The sequence below is a fragment of the Perognathus longimembris genome, chromosome 4, assembly GCF_023159225.1.
Source record: "Perognathus longimembris pacificus isolate PPM17 chromosome 4, ASM2315922v1, whole genome shotgun sequence".
NCBI lineage: Eukaryota > Metazoa > Chordata > Mammalia > Rodentia > Heteromyidae > Perognathus > Perognathus longimembris.
The window spans coordinates 1,306,182-1,325,531 of record NC_063164.1 but is presented as its reverse complement, the minus strand read 5'-3'; the positions used below and the strand labels follow the sequence as shown (position 1 = coordinate 1,325,531).

The following is a 19,350-nucleotide window of genomic DNA, read 5'->3' as shown; positions in this document are numbered from 1 at the left end:
TGTATTTCACTTCAAAAAGCCTTACTATGCTCAAATGAAACCAATAAAACAACGGTGCGATCAAACCAGCCACACCTAGGATACCAATGTCCAGGGCTAAAGGAAAAGAAGAGATGAGAAGGTAATTTTTTAATTAAATGCGGCATATTTCAGCAAGGCAAAGAATCCCCACCCGCCCTGCCCCAGCTCCCCCTATGTGAAGCTGCAGATGAAATCCCAGATGCTTCTCAGACGAAAGTCCAGAAAGCAGAGAGGCCCGCTCACTGTGGCGGAGCACGAATCAAGCCCAGCACCTTCCGCAAGGCGTCCTTGAACTCTGTGTTCCTCAGGCAGTAGATCAGGGGGTTCAAGATGGGCGTGAGGACGGTGTACAAGACGGAGATGAGCTTGTTGGAGCTGCGGGAGTCGATGGCCTGGGGCCGGACGTACATAAACAGCAGGGCCGTGTAGAAGATGGTGACGACGGTGAGGTGGGAGGCGCAGGTGGAGAAGGCTCTCCAGCGGCCGGTGGCCGAGGGGATCCGCAGCACGGCCAGCGTGATGTGTCCGTAGGAGAGGACGGTGGCCACCAGCGGGAACGCCAGGATCATGAAGGCCAGGATGAAGTCCACCAGCTCCGCCGTGGAGAAGTCCGTGCAGGCCAGCTTGAGGATGGGCGAGATGTCACAGAAGAAGTGGTTCAGGACGTTGGAGCCACAGAACGTGGCGCTGGAGATGAAGTAGACCTTGATCATGGAGACGGTGAAGCCACTGGCGAAGGAGAAGGCCACCAGCTTGACGCACAGGCCCGTGGTCATGATGACCTGGTAGCGCAGGGGGTGGCAGATGGCCACGTAGCGGTCGTAGGCCATGGAGGCCAGGAGCACGCACTCGGTGCACACCATGGAGCTGAAGAAGTAGAGCTGGGTCATGCAGCCCACAAAGGAAATGCGCTTGCGCTGCAGGAGGAAGCCTTCCAGCATCTTGGGGAAGATGTCGCACACGTACCAGATCTCTATGGTCGACATGATGCCCAGGAAGTAGTACATGGGCCTGTGGAGGGAGGCGCTGCTCCAGACAGTGAGGATGATGGCCAGGTTCTCCACCAGCACGAACAGGTAGATGAGCAGGAAGAGGAGGAAGAGCAGGAGCTGCAGCCGGGGGCCGGTGGGGAAGCCCAGCAGGATGAAGGTGCTGACCCTGGTGATATTCTCCCCCCTCATCCTTCTGTGCCTGCAAAAGACCAACGGGGAAGCGGGAAAGGCCCCGGGGCTGCTGGTGGGGGGAGGGCGGGCCCGCGCCCTCGGGGAGCCTGACCCACCCGGCTCTCTTGGTGAGGACAGGAAAAGCGCCCCTCCAAGGTGGCCTCGAGGTTCAGCGTGAGATGGTATAGGCTGTTGGTCACAGCTTCTGCAAGAAGCTGTCCACTGCCCACCTCCAGACAATAAGCTGAGAATCAGCTGTGTGGTCCAGAATCCTCTGGAACCCCGGGGATCCCCTGTCCCCTTGCACCCTGCTCCCCCTAGATGCAGGATGCCCTGGCTGGCGGCCTTCCGTCTGACCATTCTTTCTACCTGGGTACAGGGTAGACCATTTGCTTGGCTCCAGAGGCGGCTTTAGATGGGGGATGAGTAGGGCTCCCGGGAAGGTGGGCCATGTCCGCTCAGCCTGACCCCGCCCCCCCCCCCAGCAGGAAGGTAGCCACGGCTCTGTGGAGATGGGATGGAGACGGAAGCCAGCATCATCTGCAGCCCATTTCATGAGCCTTCTACTGCCTGCCCCTAGGAGAGCGCTCCGGAAACAGACTCAGCGGGACACAGGACAGACTGCTCTTCCTAGGTTCCAAAAGTTTACCCTGCATGCTAATCTCATTGTAGCCCGGGGAGGTGAGGCCACTCCCATCTTCAGAGGCCGAGAAAAAGTCTCTAGACTCACCTGAGGCTGTGGCTGTCCCCAGACACAAGCCCAGGTCCTCCAGCATGGAGGCGGCTGCGCCTTTGTGACTTCAACAGCAGGGTGCCATCTGCGGACGCCCCATCCTTCAGACGGACGGCTCTCGCTGCTGGTGCTTTCGAGAAATTCTCTAGAAGGCCAGAGAAGTCAGGGCCTCGGAACAAATACACAGAGCACAGGATCCGAGATTCCTGCTGAGGAAGAAAGGCAGGGGGGTGTCAAGGCTGTCCGGGGGCTGCTAGGTTCCTGTGCCCCAACATAAATACACAGTGGTCACAGTGGCCATAGAGAACCTGGAGAAATCATCTTTCATAGCACAACAACATTCAGTGCATCTCCAAAGTATAGACGGAAGATTTTTCTTGGCCCAGATAGTGCAGAGCACTATCCTAATTGAGGGCATACAGAATGGATATTAAAGTGTCGGGTCCACGTGCCCCCTGGTTACTAACTGGGGTCCTCTTGGGTGACATTGAGGAACACTGCAGAGCCATTGCCGTCTCCAAATCCACCTCAAAATTTAACTCCATCAAACTCAAGTCCTTCTCATAACCGTGTAGAATCAGAAGCAGATGGAGATGGCCAAGAAAATGCAGGAGGAAGCAAAGAGGAATGAGGATTTCCTCCTTCAGACTGGAGGAGATACAATGAAACTGAAAACAAGGGCTGGCATGGTGGGTCGGTCACTCGTGTAATCCCCGCTACAGAGGGCACTGTGCCCATGATGCCACAAGCTGAGGGGCGTGGCGCTGGGGGCTGGGGGCACAGGACCAGGGCGGGTTTGTTGGGCGTGGAAGGGAGGTAACCCCGCGGATCCCAGCCAGGGAGCAGCGCCTGGGCGGCTGGCGCAGATCAAAGCTACCCACCCGGAGCTGGCAGGAGCAGCAAGCTCTCGGGAGACACGAAAACAGCTGTGAGCTGTAAACACTGACACCGTCTCCCCTTTCTAACCCACTGACTCCTTGTGCTTTTTGTCATCATAAAGGACAACTGGGAGTCTTATCTGAAAGCTTCACAGACCTCAGTCTTGCCGCTGCATTCCCCATCACCATGGAAGGTGCAGGAACCAAGAATGCTAAGTTTTACCAAAAGCAAACGAGAGCCCCAGGGTCAGAGCTGGGTGGGAGCCACGAACGGCCAGCCCCAGGGTGAGAGCCGGGAGCCACGCACGGCCAGCCCCAGGGTGAGAGCCGGCCGGGAGCCACGCACGGCCAGCCCCAGGGTGAGAGCCGGCCGGGAGCCACGCACGGCCAGCCCCAGGGTGAGAGCCGGCCGGGAGCCACGCACGGCCAGCCCCAGGGTGAGAGCCGGCCGGGAGCCACGCACGGCCAGCCCCAGGGTGAGAGCCGGCCGGGAGCCACGCACGGCCAGCCCCAGGGTGAGAGCTGGGTGGGAGCCACGCACGGCCAGCCCCAGGGTGAGAGCCGGGTGGGAGCCAGCTGAGCCGGGGGCCGAGGTCCTCCATGGCGGCCTCCAGGAGGGAGGGGTCGTGGGGGCTTCCGAGCAGCCAGGCTGGCTGGAGCCCCGCCCCGGCTCTTCCTGATGCCCTGCACGCCTGGCACTGCCCAGAGCCCAGCCTGGACAATGGAAGCGGCTCCCGGTGACCAGGTCGACCTGCAGCCGGAGCGCGGGAGAGGCTGTGCGGGGAACCGGCGGGCAGCCAGAGAGCGGGCAGTGCAGGCCAGGGCACCTGTGACTTCCTCACGAGGGGGCAGCGTGGACAGCCTACCTTGGAGAGCTGGGGGTCTCAGTGGCCGTCCTCACCCCGGTGCCGTCCTCACCCCGCAGTCATCCCCCGGCACTCCTGGCTGGGCGTGGACGCAGCCTGGCCAGTCCCGAGCGCTGCTGGCCCCATTGGAGTGGCGACTGTTTAAGGGAGGCATGAGGGAGACGGGCGCTGAGTTCCGCCCCGCGTGCCTGCACCTTGGGCTCCAGGGTCCAATTACCTGCTGGGAGTGTAACTTCCCAGAGCTGCCAATTAGCCCCGGTCTCCTGTGCCCGTGGCTTCCAGCTGAGGGGCAGGCCGGGGGAGGGAGGGGGAAGGGGGCGGAAGTGGCCTGCCCAGCCTCTGAGCCCACCGCCCCCCCCAGCACCCCCGTGCTGCTCAAACCCCTGGCGGAGCCCCTCACACCCTGCACCCCGCCTCTGGCTCACAGCCCTGACCCCACCCCAACTTCTGTCTTCAGGGCGGAGAGGGCTGTCATGCTCAGGGGATACAGAATCTTCCAGATACAGCGAGCAGGCCTGGCCCAGGGTGGCAGGCCAAGGTGGCCCAGCGCTCAGTCCCGGGCACGGGCTGGCCCCTCGCTACCACCCAGAAGCACAGCAGCGCGGTCTCAGAGAAGAGGCTGCCTGCCACTGGCCCCCAAAGCGGGCTCCGCTGGCAGGAGACATGGAGCCACAGAGAAACGCCGTGCCCGGGCAGGAGAGACAGGAGGGCGTGAGGAATTACATTCCAGCCCGGTGGAAGGACTGGAAGCAGGGCTCAGTGGGAAGAGTACCTGCTTAGGAAACACGAGGCCCTGAGTTCAAACCCCAGTTCTGTCCAAACAGAGACACAGCCCGGTGGAGAACTGGGTAGGCCACCGAGGAGTTTCTCAAAGGAGATAAACCCCCGGAGAAGTGAAAAACACCTTCCGCCATTAGGAGGTACAAATCAAAGCCACGGCAAGATGCCACTCACAGCTATCAGGATGGCCACAGTAGGACACGGGACAACTTGCAAGTGCTGACGTGGATTTAGTGAGCTGGGCTCTGGTGAAAACAGTGCGGCACTTCTAATAAGTGAGACGTCTCGCCAACGCCTGCGTGCTCATTGTCACACAGTGTGCGTGTGTGTGTGCGTGTGTGTGTACACAGGCACACAAAGTCTGTACTAACACCATCACACAAAAGGCCCGCCGGCACACAGGCACACAGAAGCCTACATACGCTCCAGACAGTGTTGCGTTCATACCCTCCAAAAGCTGGCAAGGACTGAGCAGAAGCCCCTCACCAGGGCAAGGGCCGAGCAGACTGAAGTCCTCCACCCATGAGGCGGGACTCTGTCCCGCGGTGGACGTGAGTGAGCTGTCTTGTGACACTGTACCTGTGTGCCCACCGCCCGTCCGCACAGCTGGACAGCTGTGAGGGTCTGTCTGTGCGCACAGTGGGGTGGTGCTCGGCAGGAGACCTGAGTGAGCTGTCACCTCACGTGTCTGCCACGTCACATGGCCTGTTTCTGGGTGTACTTGTCTTGTCCACTTGGGCAGGACTCTCAGGTTTTCAGTGAGCATTCTCCATATCCCTAATAAAATGGGTCACCTGACTCTACCCTTCTCCACACCTGGACTCCCCTCTTTGTGACAGGTCCCCCACTTTTAAGGGGGCTCCCTGCACCTCTTCCTCATGTGTGGGAGTTCTCTACCCTCAGATGTGTTTTTAGGCATTTGTATGTCTGACCAATCCCTTTCCACCAGATCTCTTCATTGAACTCTGCTGAGGAGCCCAGGTACCAGTTGGGGGTGGGTCTCTCACAGTCTGGGCCCCACCTGATCACTCTTTCCTAATTTCTGGAAAGAGCATTTGTTCCAATCACCCTGACCTGGAAGGGGCCTCCTGGTGGAGTCATGAGGGGCTGAGGGGCCCCTGAGTCCTGAGGAGCCCTGGTTGTGAGGAGCCCTGGTTGTGAGGAGCCCTGGTTCTGAGGGGTCCTGGTTCTGAGGAGTCCTGGTTCTGAGGAGCCCTGGTTGTGAGGGGTCCTGGTTCTGAGGAGCCCCAGGTCCTGAGTATCCCCTGGTTCTGAGGAGCCCCAGCCCTGGAACCTGGGAAGTTCCAGTCAGGCAGAAACTGTGGTCAAGGGCCAACTGCTATGCAATGAGGCAGTGCACTGTGTCTCATGGCGTGTGTGTGTGTGTGTGTGTGTGTGTGTGTGTGTGTGTGTGTCGTGAGGTGGTGCACCGTGTCTCACAGCAGGTGGGTGTGAGATGTTGCACTGTGTCTTGTGGCAGGTGTGTGTGTGCGTGCGTGGGGGGGATGGTGCACCATGTCTCGCGGCAGGTGTGTGCGCGTGTGTGCGTGTGCGTGCGTGCGTGTGTGTGATGGCGTACCGTGTCTCGTGGAGGCTGCTCCTCTGTGAGCACTGTGTGATCTCCAGTCACCGCCCGCCACCCCTCGGGCCTCTTCCGGGCACTGATGTCATGGGAGAATCTCTCTGGCATAACTCAAGATGTTCCAGGTCATGCAAAGTGCAAGATATGTCACCTTCAAAGAAAAGATGTTGCATTGCCTATGATGACAATATTGCGACAAACCGAGCTAGAAAACAGTAGTTTTAAACGCCCCGGTAGAATGGATCTTAATCACCTAATAATCCAGCGCCACGCTTTTGCTGCAGCCTTCTTGTGCATCCACCGCACTTTTTAAAGCAAGGTGTGCTTCCTTTGCCTTTTTCTTCATTCAGCGCTGTGCCTCCCCAGCTTTATCCCCAGCTTTTTGTGTTTTATCACGTATTAAATGAGTATCTACTAGATATTGTTCATGCATTAAAACGATACAATATTCTATAAACAAACAACGCTCCGTGCCCCGGCCCGCGGGCAGCGTCAGTTCATGTGCCATCACAGCTTGGAACTCCTCTCTCCACCGCCCCTGCCTGGCCTGCCACTCCCCGGCCGCCTTTCCGGGGCTGAAATCCCAGCATCTGCCACTGGGTGGCACCGCAGACCGCGAGGGGAGCCGGGTCCGCTGGCCTGGCGTGGATGCTGGCCTTTCCCCAGGTGCCCGGCCGGGACCCGAGGGCACAGGTGGAGACAGGGCTGGGCACCAGCCTTCGCCTGCCCGGGGCGGCACCCCTGGCTTCCTCGGTTGGTCTCACGGGCTGGGGGGGGGCATCCTCGAGACTCCAAGCTCCCCCAGCTCTGCTTCCTTCCCAGCCCCCCTCATTCCGGGGCAACTTGAACTACGAACGTCGACTCACAAGACGACGACGTCTCTGAACCATTGCAGAATCGCCAAGGGATGGAAGGGGCACGGAGGCCACCGGGCTGGAAGAGAGGATGGAAAGGAAAGGCAGGCAGAGCTCCGGGGGCTGGAGGGGGCCCTGCGGGGCCAGAGGAGGGGCTTTAAGGACCTGCAGGGCGGATCGGTGGAGGGCAGAGTTGTCAGATGCAGGTCCGGGTCGCCGGCTGTTCCCAGTGCCACTCTGAAGGGGGTCACTTGTCACGGGCAGGAGCAGCGGTGCTGGAAGACAGACAGACCCCAGACGGACAGACAGACTGTGCCGGGTGGGGCTGACCCGGTGGCGGGGCTGTGCAGGTCACCGGTCGCCGCCAGGGCATTAGTCCTTCCTTTCCCAGTCCAGGTGAGGGCCAGGCCTGCTGGGCTGAGAAGGTCGTGTGTCCGGGGTCTCTGGCGTGGTTCGATGTGATAGGGCGTCAGTCTTCATTAGCGCTGATTAGCTATCCGTCTGTGCCTCCTGGCCCTGGCAGACAGAGTCGCTCCTCCTTGCCACGTCCTCAACACAGAGCGACTCAGATCAGACGGTTGCTTAGTCAGATAGAGAGGCTGGGGCACCACCCAACTAAGAAACGAAGAAGCATTCGTTTATAATCCCTTTACTTTCTGATTCGACTGTTCCCTTCGCTCCTTGGTCGTGGAGGATTTCCACCCTACCCTCTCCCTTTTCATTCATCTTGTGAAAGACTTTCCACTTTGTTGGCATTCCAAAAGAGCCGCTTGTTTGAGTGGATTCCCCTCTCCTGTTCGGCTCTAGGCATTTAGTTCCCACCTTTGTCTCCATGATTTCTTCCTGCTTCTCTTCCGTTCAGTTTGCCTTTCCCTCTCCCCTCAAATTGTACAGCAAGAGCTTAAAATTAATTTTCTGTGTGTGTGTGTGTGTGTGCGCGCACGCACAGGCACCAATCTTAAGACTTAACACAACAACTGAGCACTGTCCCTGAGCGTTCTTGTGATCTTTCTACCACTTGAGCCACAGCTCCACTTCAGGTTTTTTGGTTGTTAATTGGAAATAAGAGTTTTATGGGCTTTCCTGCCTGGGTTGGCTTTAAACCAAGACCCTCACATCTCTGCCTCCTGAGTAGCTCAGATGACAGCTGTGAGCCACTAATACCCGGCAATACAATCTTTCTTTCTTTCTTTCTTTCTTTCAAGTTAAGGCTATCACATTAAAACACTGGTTTAACTGCATCCCTTAAAATGTTGATAAGTTGTTTTAATTTCAGTGAATCAAATCATTTCTAATTCCTCTTATAATTTCTTTTCTTGACACCTAAGTTACATTATAATGAAGCAGCTGTGTGAATTTCCTAAATTTGTTCTGTTGTTTATTTCTGATTTCTTTCTATAGTAGCCAGAATATATACTTTGAATGACAGAAAATCTTTCGTCAGTGCTTGTGTTGTAGTTTAACCTATCACAACTCCTGGACAGTGTTTACTCTGAGATTGAAAATAGCATTTACTCTGTATTTGGTTCAGGTTCTGGGACAAGTTGGAAGATAGCATGGTTTACATGTTCTATGTCAGTATTAACTTGGTCCCTGTGGCCATACCAAAACACCGGAAGCTGGGCCTAGGTGCAGAAAAGACCCTTATTCAGTTTTGGGCACCAGAAGTCAAGTCCACGTGTGTCTAGACACCATCACAACATTGACACATGAAGGACCGAGCCGTTTCCAAACCATGGCAGTAGCTTGCCTCTTGCTCAGTGTGCGCCGTCCATTTACATTTAGTGTAATGAACAGTGCAGTACAATTTATGTCTGAAGCCGTGTCACTGGTTTTTTATGTCATTTTCTTCATCCATTTCTCTATCACTGACATCTGGTATGTAAATAGAGACACTGTACTGCGCCCTTCTTGTTTCCTTTGTTCCTTTGACTTTTCTTCATGGTTACCCTGGTGATTAAAGTTAGCATTTTAGAACGGAAACAATCCAGTTTGGGTAAAAACGAATTTAATGGTATGCGGAAGCCTTATTCCCCTCATTCCTCCCTGTGCTAGCTTACAAATTTCATATGTAATAAGCCAATCTGCACGGTAGTGTCATCCGTGTGTGTGTTGTTCCTTTTAACTTAGGGGAAGAGGTACCACCAATGCATTCACACTGCGTGTTTAGGTCTGTGACTATCTTGACATATTCTGTCTTTGTTTCTTGGTGGGGACCTTTGTTTCTCCCTACTCCTTCCTTTGCCATCAAAAAGACTCACCTTAGTATTTCTTGCACAGGCTAGTGACAAACTTCCCGCATCAAAATTCTGGGGCTATCTCAGTTTGTTTTTCATCCTCAGAGGACACATTTTCCATGCATTGGTTTCTTGACCCAACAGCCCTTTTCTCACTGCCGTTGGAATGTGTGATGCGCTCTCACTGATCTATGGGCAGAGCTGTCCTCACGGGGACCTGCCGGTGAGCGGCTGTCCTGGTGCGCTTCCTCCTGTGGCCTTGGGATTGTGGGCAGTGCACAGCCGGGAGTTCAGGTGTGGATATCTTTGGATTTTCTGCACTTGGAATGCTCTAAATTTCCCAGATGTGCAGATTAAGTATTTTCTTCCCATTTGGCAAATCTTTTGCTCTTTCTTGTGGGGACTCTTCCTATGCATAGTATGTTGGTACAGATGGTGGCGTCACACAGGTCTCTGAAGCTCCAGTCACCTTTTGTCATTCTCTTGTCTTCCTATCATCTTACTGCAGCCTCTCATGACTTCTCTTCGAGTCTGTGAGCCTTTCTTCTGCAGTACAGAGCCTCTAATGAATTTCTATGCCGTGACCTCATTTTCATACCTTCCTTGAATCCCCTAAGCACAGTTTACCTTAGTGTGAAAGACCGTGTTTGTAATAGCAGATTCAGGTGCTTGTCTGGGCCACATTAAAAAGTTTTAAGTGACTGCTCTACTTAATCTGTCTGACATACTAACCGATTTCTCTGTGCATTTCATGGTTTTCGCTGATAAATTGGCATTTGAGATAATATCCCATGGCAGCTCTGGAATGAAGAGACCCTCAGAGTCTGAGAGTTGGTTTTGCTGTTGTTTGCTTATTTATTGACTTTTCTCAGGTAATTCTGTACAGTCTACTTCCCACAATGCATGACCAGTGAGAGCTCTGGATAGTTCATATGCTGGCTTTTACTTTATTTGTTTTCCAAGTGACTCTGCCCCTCTCTTTACTTTGATCTTCTTTACACTTCACTGCCATTTCTTTTTTCTCCCAACCCCTCCTGTTGATCTCTGTCCTGCTTCATGCATGCCTAGCTTTCCTAGGAGTCACCCATTTCAGCCTTATAAGTCAATAATCGTTCAGATTTTCTTAAATGCCTTCAGCCGGTCAGTTTCCTGCCCTTCCCTGAGGAGATGTGGGGGCTTGGAGACCCTCCTTTAAAACTTGGGCAAGGTGCAAATTTGCCTTAGCCTCCTTTTCCCGCTGGTACAGGCCCCAAGGTCAGCCAGAAGTGAGTGACTAGGGAATTTACACAGACCAAGAAATCTCTGCACAGCAAAGGAAGCAATCGGGAGAATGGACAGACGGCCTTAAAAGTAAGAGAAACTGCTGGCAACCCACACATCTGACATAGTCTTAGAAAACTTCAGTCATCTGGGCAATCACTAAGAACTTTAAAAGCATAATAAATGATGGTCTAAGGGTATACTAGAAAGTATCTAGTAACCTGTGCGAAAGCAGAAATGAAGAAATGGATGGATAAAAAGAGGTAAGACACAGAAAAGCAGCACAACCACCACAGACATAAACTGTGCCATCTTGTTAATTACACTAAATGTAAATGGATCACATACTCAAGTCACAGGGCAAAGATGAGCAGAGTGGATTTCTAAAAAAGCACATCCATTGGATGTACTATCTTCATAAAAAAAACATTAATGCCCCAGTCGACAGATGAATGATTTTGCCACACCAAGCGGTGCTGTCCACCACGCCCAAGCAGAAACCTGAAAGCAATGAGAACGCCTCAGCCCGGGCAAGCGTTTCTGAAATGGCGCACCGCAATAAGCCTTTCTCCTTCTGAGTGACCGGAATGTTCATGAGAGCAGATAAAGCTGGCTATATAGTCCAATACTGCTCCTGAAGCACAGGGCAGAGGGGGGTCAACAAATGTGGCTGGCCCTTGAGTGCTCAGGGGCTGAGGATTGGGCTGAGCTGAGGGCTGGGCCGAGCTCAGGGCTGAAGCTGTCCAGACGGCTGTAGCAGGAATAAGTCTTTTCCAAGGAACCTCAGGCCATAGTGAGTGCATGCTAGGGATGGTGTGTAATGCTTGCCATGTGTACAAAGTAGCATTTTCATACACACATATAATGAGTAACGTTTTCACCCTCTCTCATCTCCTTTCCCTTCTCCATTTGCCCTTTCTATATCCATAGTCATCTCTCCTTCACTTTCATGTCCTTTCTCTATGCAAACATGGGAGGACATGTGTGTACTGGTGTTTGTGAGTGTGACTTACTTTGTTTAACCTGATGATCTTCAGTTCTATCCATGCCCTTGAAATGGACTCGATGTGCTCTTCTTTGTGGTAATATGTGTAAACATGCCACATTTCATCCATTCCTCCGTTGATGAACACTTAAGCTGATCCCCTGACTGACTACTGTGAATAGTGTTGTAACATGGTGTGCAGGAATGTTGAGATTCTGCTGGCTTACGTCAGGCACATATCCAAGAGTGCAGGGTTAGATCATGCAGTCCTTCCGGTGTGGTCACATTTGAGCCCCTGCAGGCTGCTTTCCACAGTGGCTGGACGTCACAGGCCCATACAGAGCCCAGGGCCCTCTTTCCCCAGAATCTGGTTGGTTTTCATTTGACCTTTCTGGAAAGGACTTGGAGCTCCTACCCCTTGTGGTGTTGGTTGTATTTCATCCTCCCACCCCACCCCGCCTGCACACCGCCACGTGGTGAGGAGGGAGAAGAGAGCGGCCCAAGAAATGCCACAGCCCTTGCTGGCCTCCGCGAGTGCCGGGCTCCTTGCCTGCTGAGATGCTTGTCGCAGCCTCTGGTTAGCTTCTGGAGCTCTGAAACTGCGGGCTGATCATTTCGGCCGCACAGCTTCCCTCTGCGAAGGCCCCTGCCTGCAGGTGCTCTCACGCCAGCATATTGGCTGCTCACAGAGGCTCTTCTCGTATGTAGACTTTATCTCCTTAAAGTGACACTTTAGGTCCTCTAGCTCCGAACATTTGTAACTTTTAGGGAAAACTTCTTACCCCAGACTCAGAAAAGACACTCTTCTACAGGATCTTCCACTAGTTTGGAACTTTTCTTATGCTTTGATTTTAATACATCTGTAACTGCTTTTTCAATGATGTAGGCTATGGTCCTAACTTTTCCCCTAAGACATAAAAGGCATCTGCCCCAAACGCCACTGACCGGAAACTGTATTTTCCCGAGTCTGTTTGGGCTCTACAGTTTACCCCCACTGATCAATTTGTCTAATCTACAAAGAGTTCAGCTGCAACACATATACCTGAATTGTTTGGGATATCTGGCTGACAATGTATACTTCACTAAAATGAGCCTAAGCAACACTGTTTGTTGTCAGGCACAAGCAGCCCAGGAGTGCAGTTGTTCAAGGATGTAGCTTTGCCCAGCCTCTTGCTCACTCGCCAAGTCTCCGAGTACCGGCTCCCACACAGGCGGCTGTCCACAGTGTCCACGTGGCTCTACTTCCCTAAACAACGAATGCTCCCAGAGACATAGACAGGGGCCTGGAGGAGAGCCCACCGGCCGAGGCGTCCAGCAGCTACAATCACAGAAACCCAAACAACACCGGCTTTAGTTAGAGAGCTGAGAAAAAGCCAGCTGTTTTTACATGAGGTTCCATGCCGGTGGTGCAGGCTGGGCCCTGGCAGGAATTAACTCCTACTCCTTCTGCCTTTCTGCTGCACTGCAGATGAACTTGAAACTAGGGTCCACAATGAAGTTGCTTGCATTCAGAGTAGCAGGCTAGAGGAAGGTTCTGGAAGCAGCTGGCCCACTCACTGACACGGCATTCAGCAGAACTTAGTGCAGGGCCACAGGGGATGCGAGTCCCACCCTGTGTTCTGTGTGACCACGGGGACAGCAGGCACAGAGTCCACCCACTGCCATGTGGCGGGCAGGAGAGGACCCCCAAGGACCCCCCATCTCGCTGGACACGGTGGTGGGGGCAAGGGAGGCGGGGATGACTGTCAGGAGCAGGTGGCTTTGCTGCTCTCCAGAGGACCTCCAGAGAATGAATGGGCCTGGCTGTCCTTCCAGAGAGCCGGCAGCTCCCCATAGCATTATGTACTTATAATAAGGTCAATCTCTTGTTCAAAAGGAGCTTTCCTTTTGCATCTTTTCTCCTTGAAGTCGATACAGGGATTGATGGATGGATGCACAGGGGATAGCGTCCCCCGGGGAGGGGGCTGGCTGGCTGAACTCTGGGGTGTCCTGTGCACCTGGGCCTCCGGGCTCATTTGGCCCCGGTTGGCGGCTCGCCCGCTCGCCTGCAGACGCGGTCGAGGATGCGGCTGCCGGGCAGGAGGCTCTCGGGGGCCAGGGCCGGCGCCTAAGCTCATTACAGTGCCCAGCTTGGGCGCACGGGCTCCCTGGGCGCCGCCCTCGGCCCAGCCGGGCTTGTTAGGCGATCCATGGGGCCGTCCTCCCCATCCCCCCGCGGGACCAGCTCCTCGTTAGGCTCTCCCCACAGTTCACAGGGCCTCTGGGGAAGGCAGAGCCCAGGAGCGTCCTCGCCTGGCTCAGGGGTTAGGGAGCAGCTGGGCAGAGGGCTGGACGCTTGGGCAGCTCCTCCCTCTTTCCCTCCCTCCTTCCCTCCCTCCCTCCCTCCCTCCCTCCCTCCCTCCCTCCCTCTCTCCCTCCCTTCCTTATTTGTTTTAAATGTTTTTAAATTTAATTTCTTTTTTCTTTTTACATTTCCATTGCTGTTTTTTTTTAAATTTTTTTCTTTAAGATCCTATTTTTGTTTTGGTCGGGTGTGGGACTTGAACTCGGGGCCTGGGTGCTCTCCCTGAGCTCTTCAGCTCAAGGCTAGCGCTCTACCTCTTGAGCTGCAGTGCCACTTCTGGCTTACTGGTGGTTAATTGAAAATAAGAACCTCGCTGGTAATATGGCCTAGTGGCAAGAGTGCTTGCCTCGTATACATGAAGCCCTGGGTTCAATTCCTCAGCACCACATGTATAGAAAATGGCCAGAAGTGGCGCTGTGGCTCAAGTGGCAGAGTGCTAGCCTTGAGCAAAAAGAAGCCAGGGACAGTGCTCAGGCCCTGAGTCCAAGGCCCAGGACTGGCAAAAAAAAAAAAGAAAGAAAATAAGAACCTCACCAGGACTTTCCTGCCCGGGCTGGCTTTGAACTACGCACTACACCCTCCCACCTCAGCCTCCTGAGTAGCTCGGGTTATAGGCGGGAGCCACTGGCAACCGCTCCAATTTTTTTTACTGCTTTATTTTTTTTAAGATTCTTTTCTTTCCTCTTCTTTCTTTTCCTTCTTTCTACATCAGTACTACTCTCTAGCTAGATATACAGTAAGAGGACTACTAGGCCAGTGTTCTCTTTGTAAGCATAATTAAAACAGGCTTTATTGTGGATTACTCAGATTTCCATTTCTCTGTACACCTTAGTACTCCCAATGTTAGCATTAGTCTTATACATCCATAACTTCTTTACTTACTTTATCTTTACTTTTATTCTTTCGTGTTTTTTTTTCCAGTCCTGGGCCTTGGACTCAGTGCCTGAGCACTGTCCCTGGCTTGTTTGCTCAAGGCAAGCACTTTGCCACTTGAGCCACAGCACCACTTATGGCCATTTTCTATATATGTGGTGCTGGGGAATCGAACCCAGGGCTTCATGTATATGAGGCAAACACTCTTGCCACTAGGCCATATCCCCAGCCCTTATTCTTTCTTATTTATACAATTTTTCTTTCTTTTTAATTTTTCTCCTGAAACTAGGACTCAGCTCTTTTCCTTCAGTTCCCGTCCTCCTATATATATTCCTCTACTCCCAGTGCTCTTACATTAGAGCCCGCAATATCTTCACTTTGACACATTTTCCTTCATTTCTGACCCCTCTTCCCTCTGTCATTTTCTTTAGTCCACTGATCCATAATTGTTTGAATCTGAGTTAATCTATATTTGGTTCCATTTTGAGCACAAGTAGCACACCTTGTTACTTAAGGTTTAGCTTATTTAATAACTAACAACAGATTGCTTCACTGGTTACAATTATATGTAATCACCCCTCCCAAACAACAACACCATTCTCCAACCAAAGAAAAAGAGAGGTCATTAGGGGACCATCTAACCAAGAACTCAAACCTCTAACATCTGTACAAATACAAGGTACTAGGCTGGTTTTTGTCCTAAATTAGTGTCCTGTGGTTGCATTGGAGAGGCTCTTGCTTCAAATGGGAAGAACTAGTCCTAGAGAATGAACCTCAACTCTCACTGAAAATAGACAGGCAATAGAGCAGGCAGAGAATGACCTAGACGACAGGGCTCAAAATGAATTTTTAAAAACACAGCTGGTAGATATGCTGAATGAAAAGATAGAAACCCTGCATGTGGCTATACATGAACTCAATGAGGCTAACCAAATATTAATAGAGGAGTTCATGGAAGCCACAGACAAAAGAAGAAAGAGGAGTCCAGAAGGAAAGGGAGTGCAATGAAAAGATGGCCAGCTAGTTAAAAAGAATTGAAAGAGAACAGTCAATACCAACTTAAGGAAGCCAAGAAGTCCATGCAAAACCTGAAACAAAGCTTCACTAAGGAGTGGAAAGCCATCAAAAATGACCAGCGAGAAGGAAGGGAGATAAAAACAAAACTAGAAATGATTGAGGAGCAGGCTGGATGATGCAGAAGATTGAATCTCTGTAATAGAAGATAGTTTACACTTTATAGAGAACACACAGACATTCAAAACAAATCTACAAATACCCAAAAGGATAGACTTATTCTGATACAAGAAGCTTCTAGAACCCCAACTATATCAGACCAGAATAGGACATCCCACTGACACCTTGTAATCCATACAGGATCAATAGATACCAAGGAAAGGATCCATAAAGCTGCCAGAGAGCAGAGAACAATCACCTATAAAGGAAAACCAATCAGAATAACTGTTGATTTCTCAGCAGAGATCATGAAATCAGGGAGAGCCTGGAACACGGTGTGCCACACCCTAAGAACAAATAACTACCAGCCAAGAATAATTTCTCACTCTTGGATCTCATTCGTAGCCAAGTGTCAAATTAAAACCTTCCACAGCAAGAAAAAAATGAAGACACTGTACCTCCACCAAACCAGCACTACAGAAAATTCTCAAAGACTTTCTACACATTGAAAACCAACATGATATTGGCAGTGAAACAGCCTCTAAACAGAGGACCAGGGAATGTTACCAAGAATTGACAAGGCACAGCCCCTAAAAAAAGATTAATAAAATGGTAAGATAACAAACACCTCTCAATCCTACTTCTCAATGTCAATGGGCTTAACTCCAGTTAAATGACATAGACTGGCTGGTTGGATCAAAAAGCAAGATCCATCTTTCGGCTGTCTCCAAGAGACTGATATTGCCCACAAAAACAAACACATCATGAAAGTGAAAGGATAAACAAAATATATCAAGCAAATGGCCCCCATAAGCAGGTGGGTGTTGCAATCCTAACATCAGATAAAATAGACTTCAAATTAAAACTAGTGAGGAGAGACAAAGAAGGTTGTTACATACTAATAAAGGGACCACTCCTACAGGAGGATATAACCATCCTAAACATCTATACACCAAATGCCAGAGCACCCACCTCATCAAACCAACACTACTCACACTAAAAACACGCATAGAACCAAACACATTGATTGTGGGTGACTTTAACACACCACTGTTGCTTCTAGATAGATCCACATGGCAAAAACTCAACAGAGTAACCTCAGAAGTAAACAATTTTTTAGACCAACTAGACCTAACTGATATCTACAGAATATTCCATCAAGCAACACCAGAATATTCATTCTTCTTGGCTACACACTGATCATTCTCTAAAATAGATGACATCTAGGACACAAAGAAAATCTATGCAAATTCAGAAAAACAAATTATTCCATGCATTCTCTCAGAACACAATGGAATAAAATTAGAGCTCAACACCAAAAGCCACAATAAAAAATCCTGTAACAATGGAGGCTGAGCAACACATTGCTGAATCACCAGTAGGTCATTGAAGAAATCAGATCGGAAATTCAAGCATTCAAGGAATTGAAAAAGAAAAGGAGCACACAAAATAGCAGCTCCTTTGGAACACAGAAAAGGCAGCACTCAGAGGAAAATTTATAGCTCTGAGTGCCTATACTAACAAATTGGAGAAATCTCAAACCAACAATCTAGTGATGCATCTTAAGCTCCTTGAAAAAGAGCAAAAAGCCAACCCCCAATCGAGTAGGTGAAAAGAAATAATTAAGATTAAATCAGGGCTGGGGATATAGCCTAGCGGCAAGAGTGCCAGCCTCGGATACACGAGGCCCTAGGTTCGATTCCCCAGCACCACATATACAGAAAACGGCCAGAAGCGGCGCTGTGGCTCAAGTGGCAGAGTGCTAGCCTTGAGCAGGAAGAAGCCAGGGACAGTGCTCAGGCCCTGAGTCCAAGGCCCAGGACTGGCAAAAAAAAAAAAAAAAGATTAAATCAGAGTTAAATGCATTAGAATCCCCCTGCAAAAAAGCAAACATAGGGAAAAAATAAACAAAACAAAGAGCTGATTCTTTGAAAAAATGAACAATATTGACAGACCCTTAGCAAACCTTACCAAAAAGGAGAGAACACACACAAATAAACAAAATCAGAGATGAGAATGGAAACATCACGACAGAAGCAAAATTCAGAATATTGTAAGGGAATACTTTGCAAACCTTTATGTCAACAAATTTGAGAATCTGGAAGAAATGGATGAATATCTTGCAAAAACTGATATGCCTACACTAAACCAAGAAGATTCAAACCAACTAAATAAATCCATATCAAGCAATGAAATAGAAATGGCAATGAGACCTCCCATCCAAGAGAAGCCCTGGCCCAGACAGATCCCCAGCCGAATTCTGTAAGTCCTTCAAAGGAGAACTCACTCCAATACTCCTTAAACTGCTCAATGAAATTGGAGGTGAAAGCTCACTACCAAACTCATTCTCTGAAGCCACCATAACCCTCATCCCCAAACCAGACAGGAACTCATCAAAGAAAGAGAACTATAGACCTATTTCTTTGACAAACATTGATTCAAAACTTCTTAATACAATTCTGGCCAATCAACTCCAACAACTCACCAAAAAAATACATACACTATGATCAAACAGGATTCACCCCAGGAATGCAAAGCAGATTCAATATTCGCAAATTAATTCATGTAATTCAACACATCAATAGGAGCAAGGACAAGAACTACATGTTCATCTCCACAGACACAGACAAAGCTTTTGATAAGATCCAACACCCCTTTATGATGAAAGCTCTGCGGAAACTAGGAACCCATGGAATTTTCCTCAATATAATTAAGGCTGTATATGACAAGCCTACAGCTAGTATTATACTTAATGACAATTTCCTCTAAAATCCTCTTTAAAAACCATTTCCTCCAAAATCAGGAATGAGACAGGATTCCTGCTCCCTCCCCTCCAATTTAGTACTAGAATTCCTAGCTAGAGCAATAAGACAAGAGGCAAACATAAAGGGAATCCTAATAGGGCAAGAAGTAGTAAACCTCTCCCTCTTTGCAGCTGACATGATCCTGTATTTAAAGAGCCCCACAGACTCCCAGGTTACTTGAGCTGATCCAAAACTTCAAGCAGCAGGGTACAAAATCAATCCACAAAAATCAGTAGCTTTTCTATATGCCAACAACAAAAAAGGAGAGGCTAAAATTAGGAAAGCAACCCCTTTGCAATAACCTCAAAAAAAGTATATACCTAGAAAACAATTTAACCAAAGAAGTGAAGGACCTCTACAATGAAATTTTAAAAAATCTGAACAAGGGAGGAGAGAAAGATGGCGCCGAAAGAATAGGGAGGCACCCCGACTCACACCAACTGAATAGCGAGCTGGGAACTCCAACACCCAACACCCCATCAAGAACACAGCAAAACCAGCAGCCAGAAGCAGTGGAGAAACGCAGGAAAACAAAAAGGAGCAAAAAAGAAGAACTGAAAACCTACACGGAGCCGGAGATTCTCTGGGGCACCTCCCCCCACCAGCCGACCCTGGCCCAAACAGGGCCAGGCTGGGAAAGGGGAACCCGGCGATCGGCAGACAGGCTGCCAGGAGCGCAGAACTCATATAGCGGGAGACCCCACGGGCACAAGGCAGGGTGCGGACCAAGACACACACCGGCAGCAACGAGAAGTTCGGGTCCACACCGGGTTCGGACAAGGGAACCCAGCACGGCA

General features: G+C 50.7%; 1 protein-coding gene across 1 annotated transcript; it reads right to left on the bottom strand.

Moving 5' to 3' along the window:
* Positions 1 to 260: 260 nt before the first annotated feature.
* LOC125350093 (olfactory receptor 6B3) lies at positions 261 to 1,202 on the bottom strand. Its single transcript, XM_048344326.1, has one exon. The coding sequence runs from the start codon at positions 1,200 to 1,202 to the stop codon at positions 261 to 263; it is 942 nt and encodes a 313-aa protein (XP_048200283.1).
* Positions 1,203 to 19,350: the final 18,148 nt, after the last annotated feature.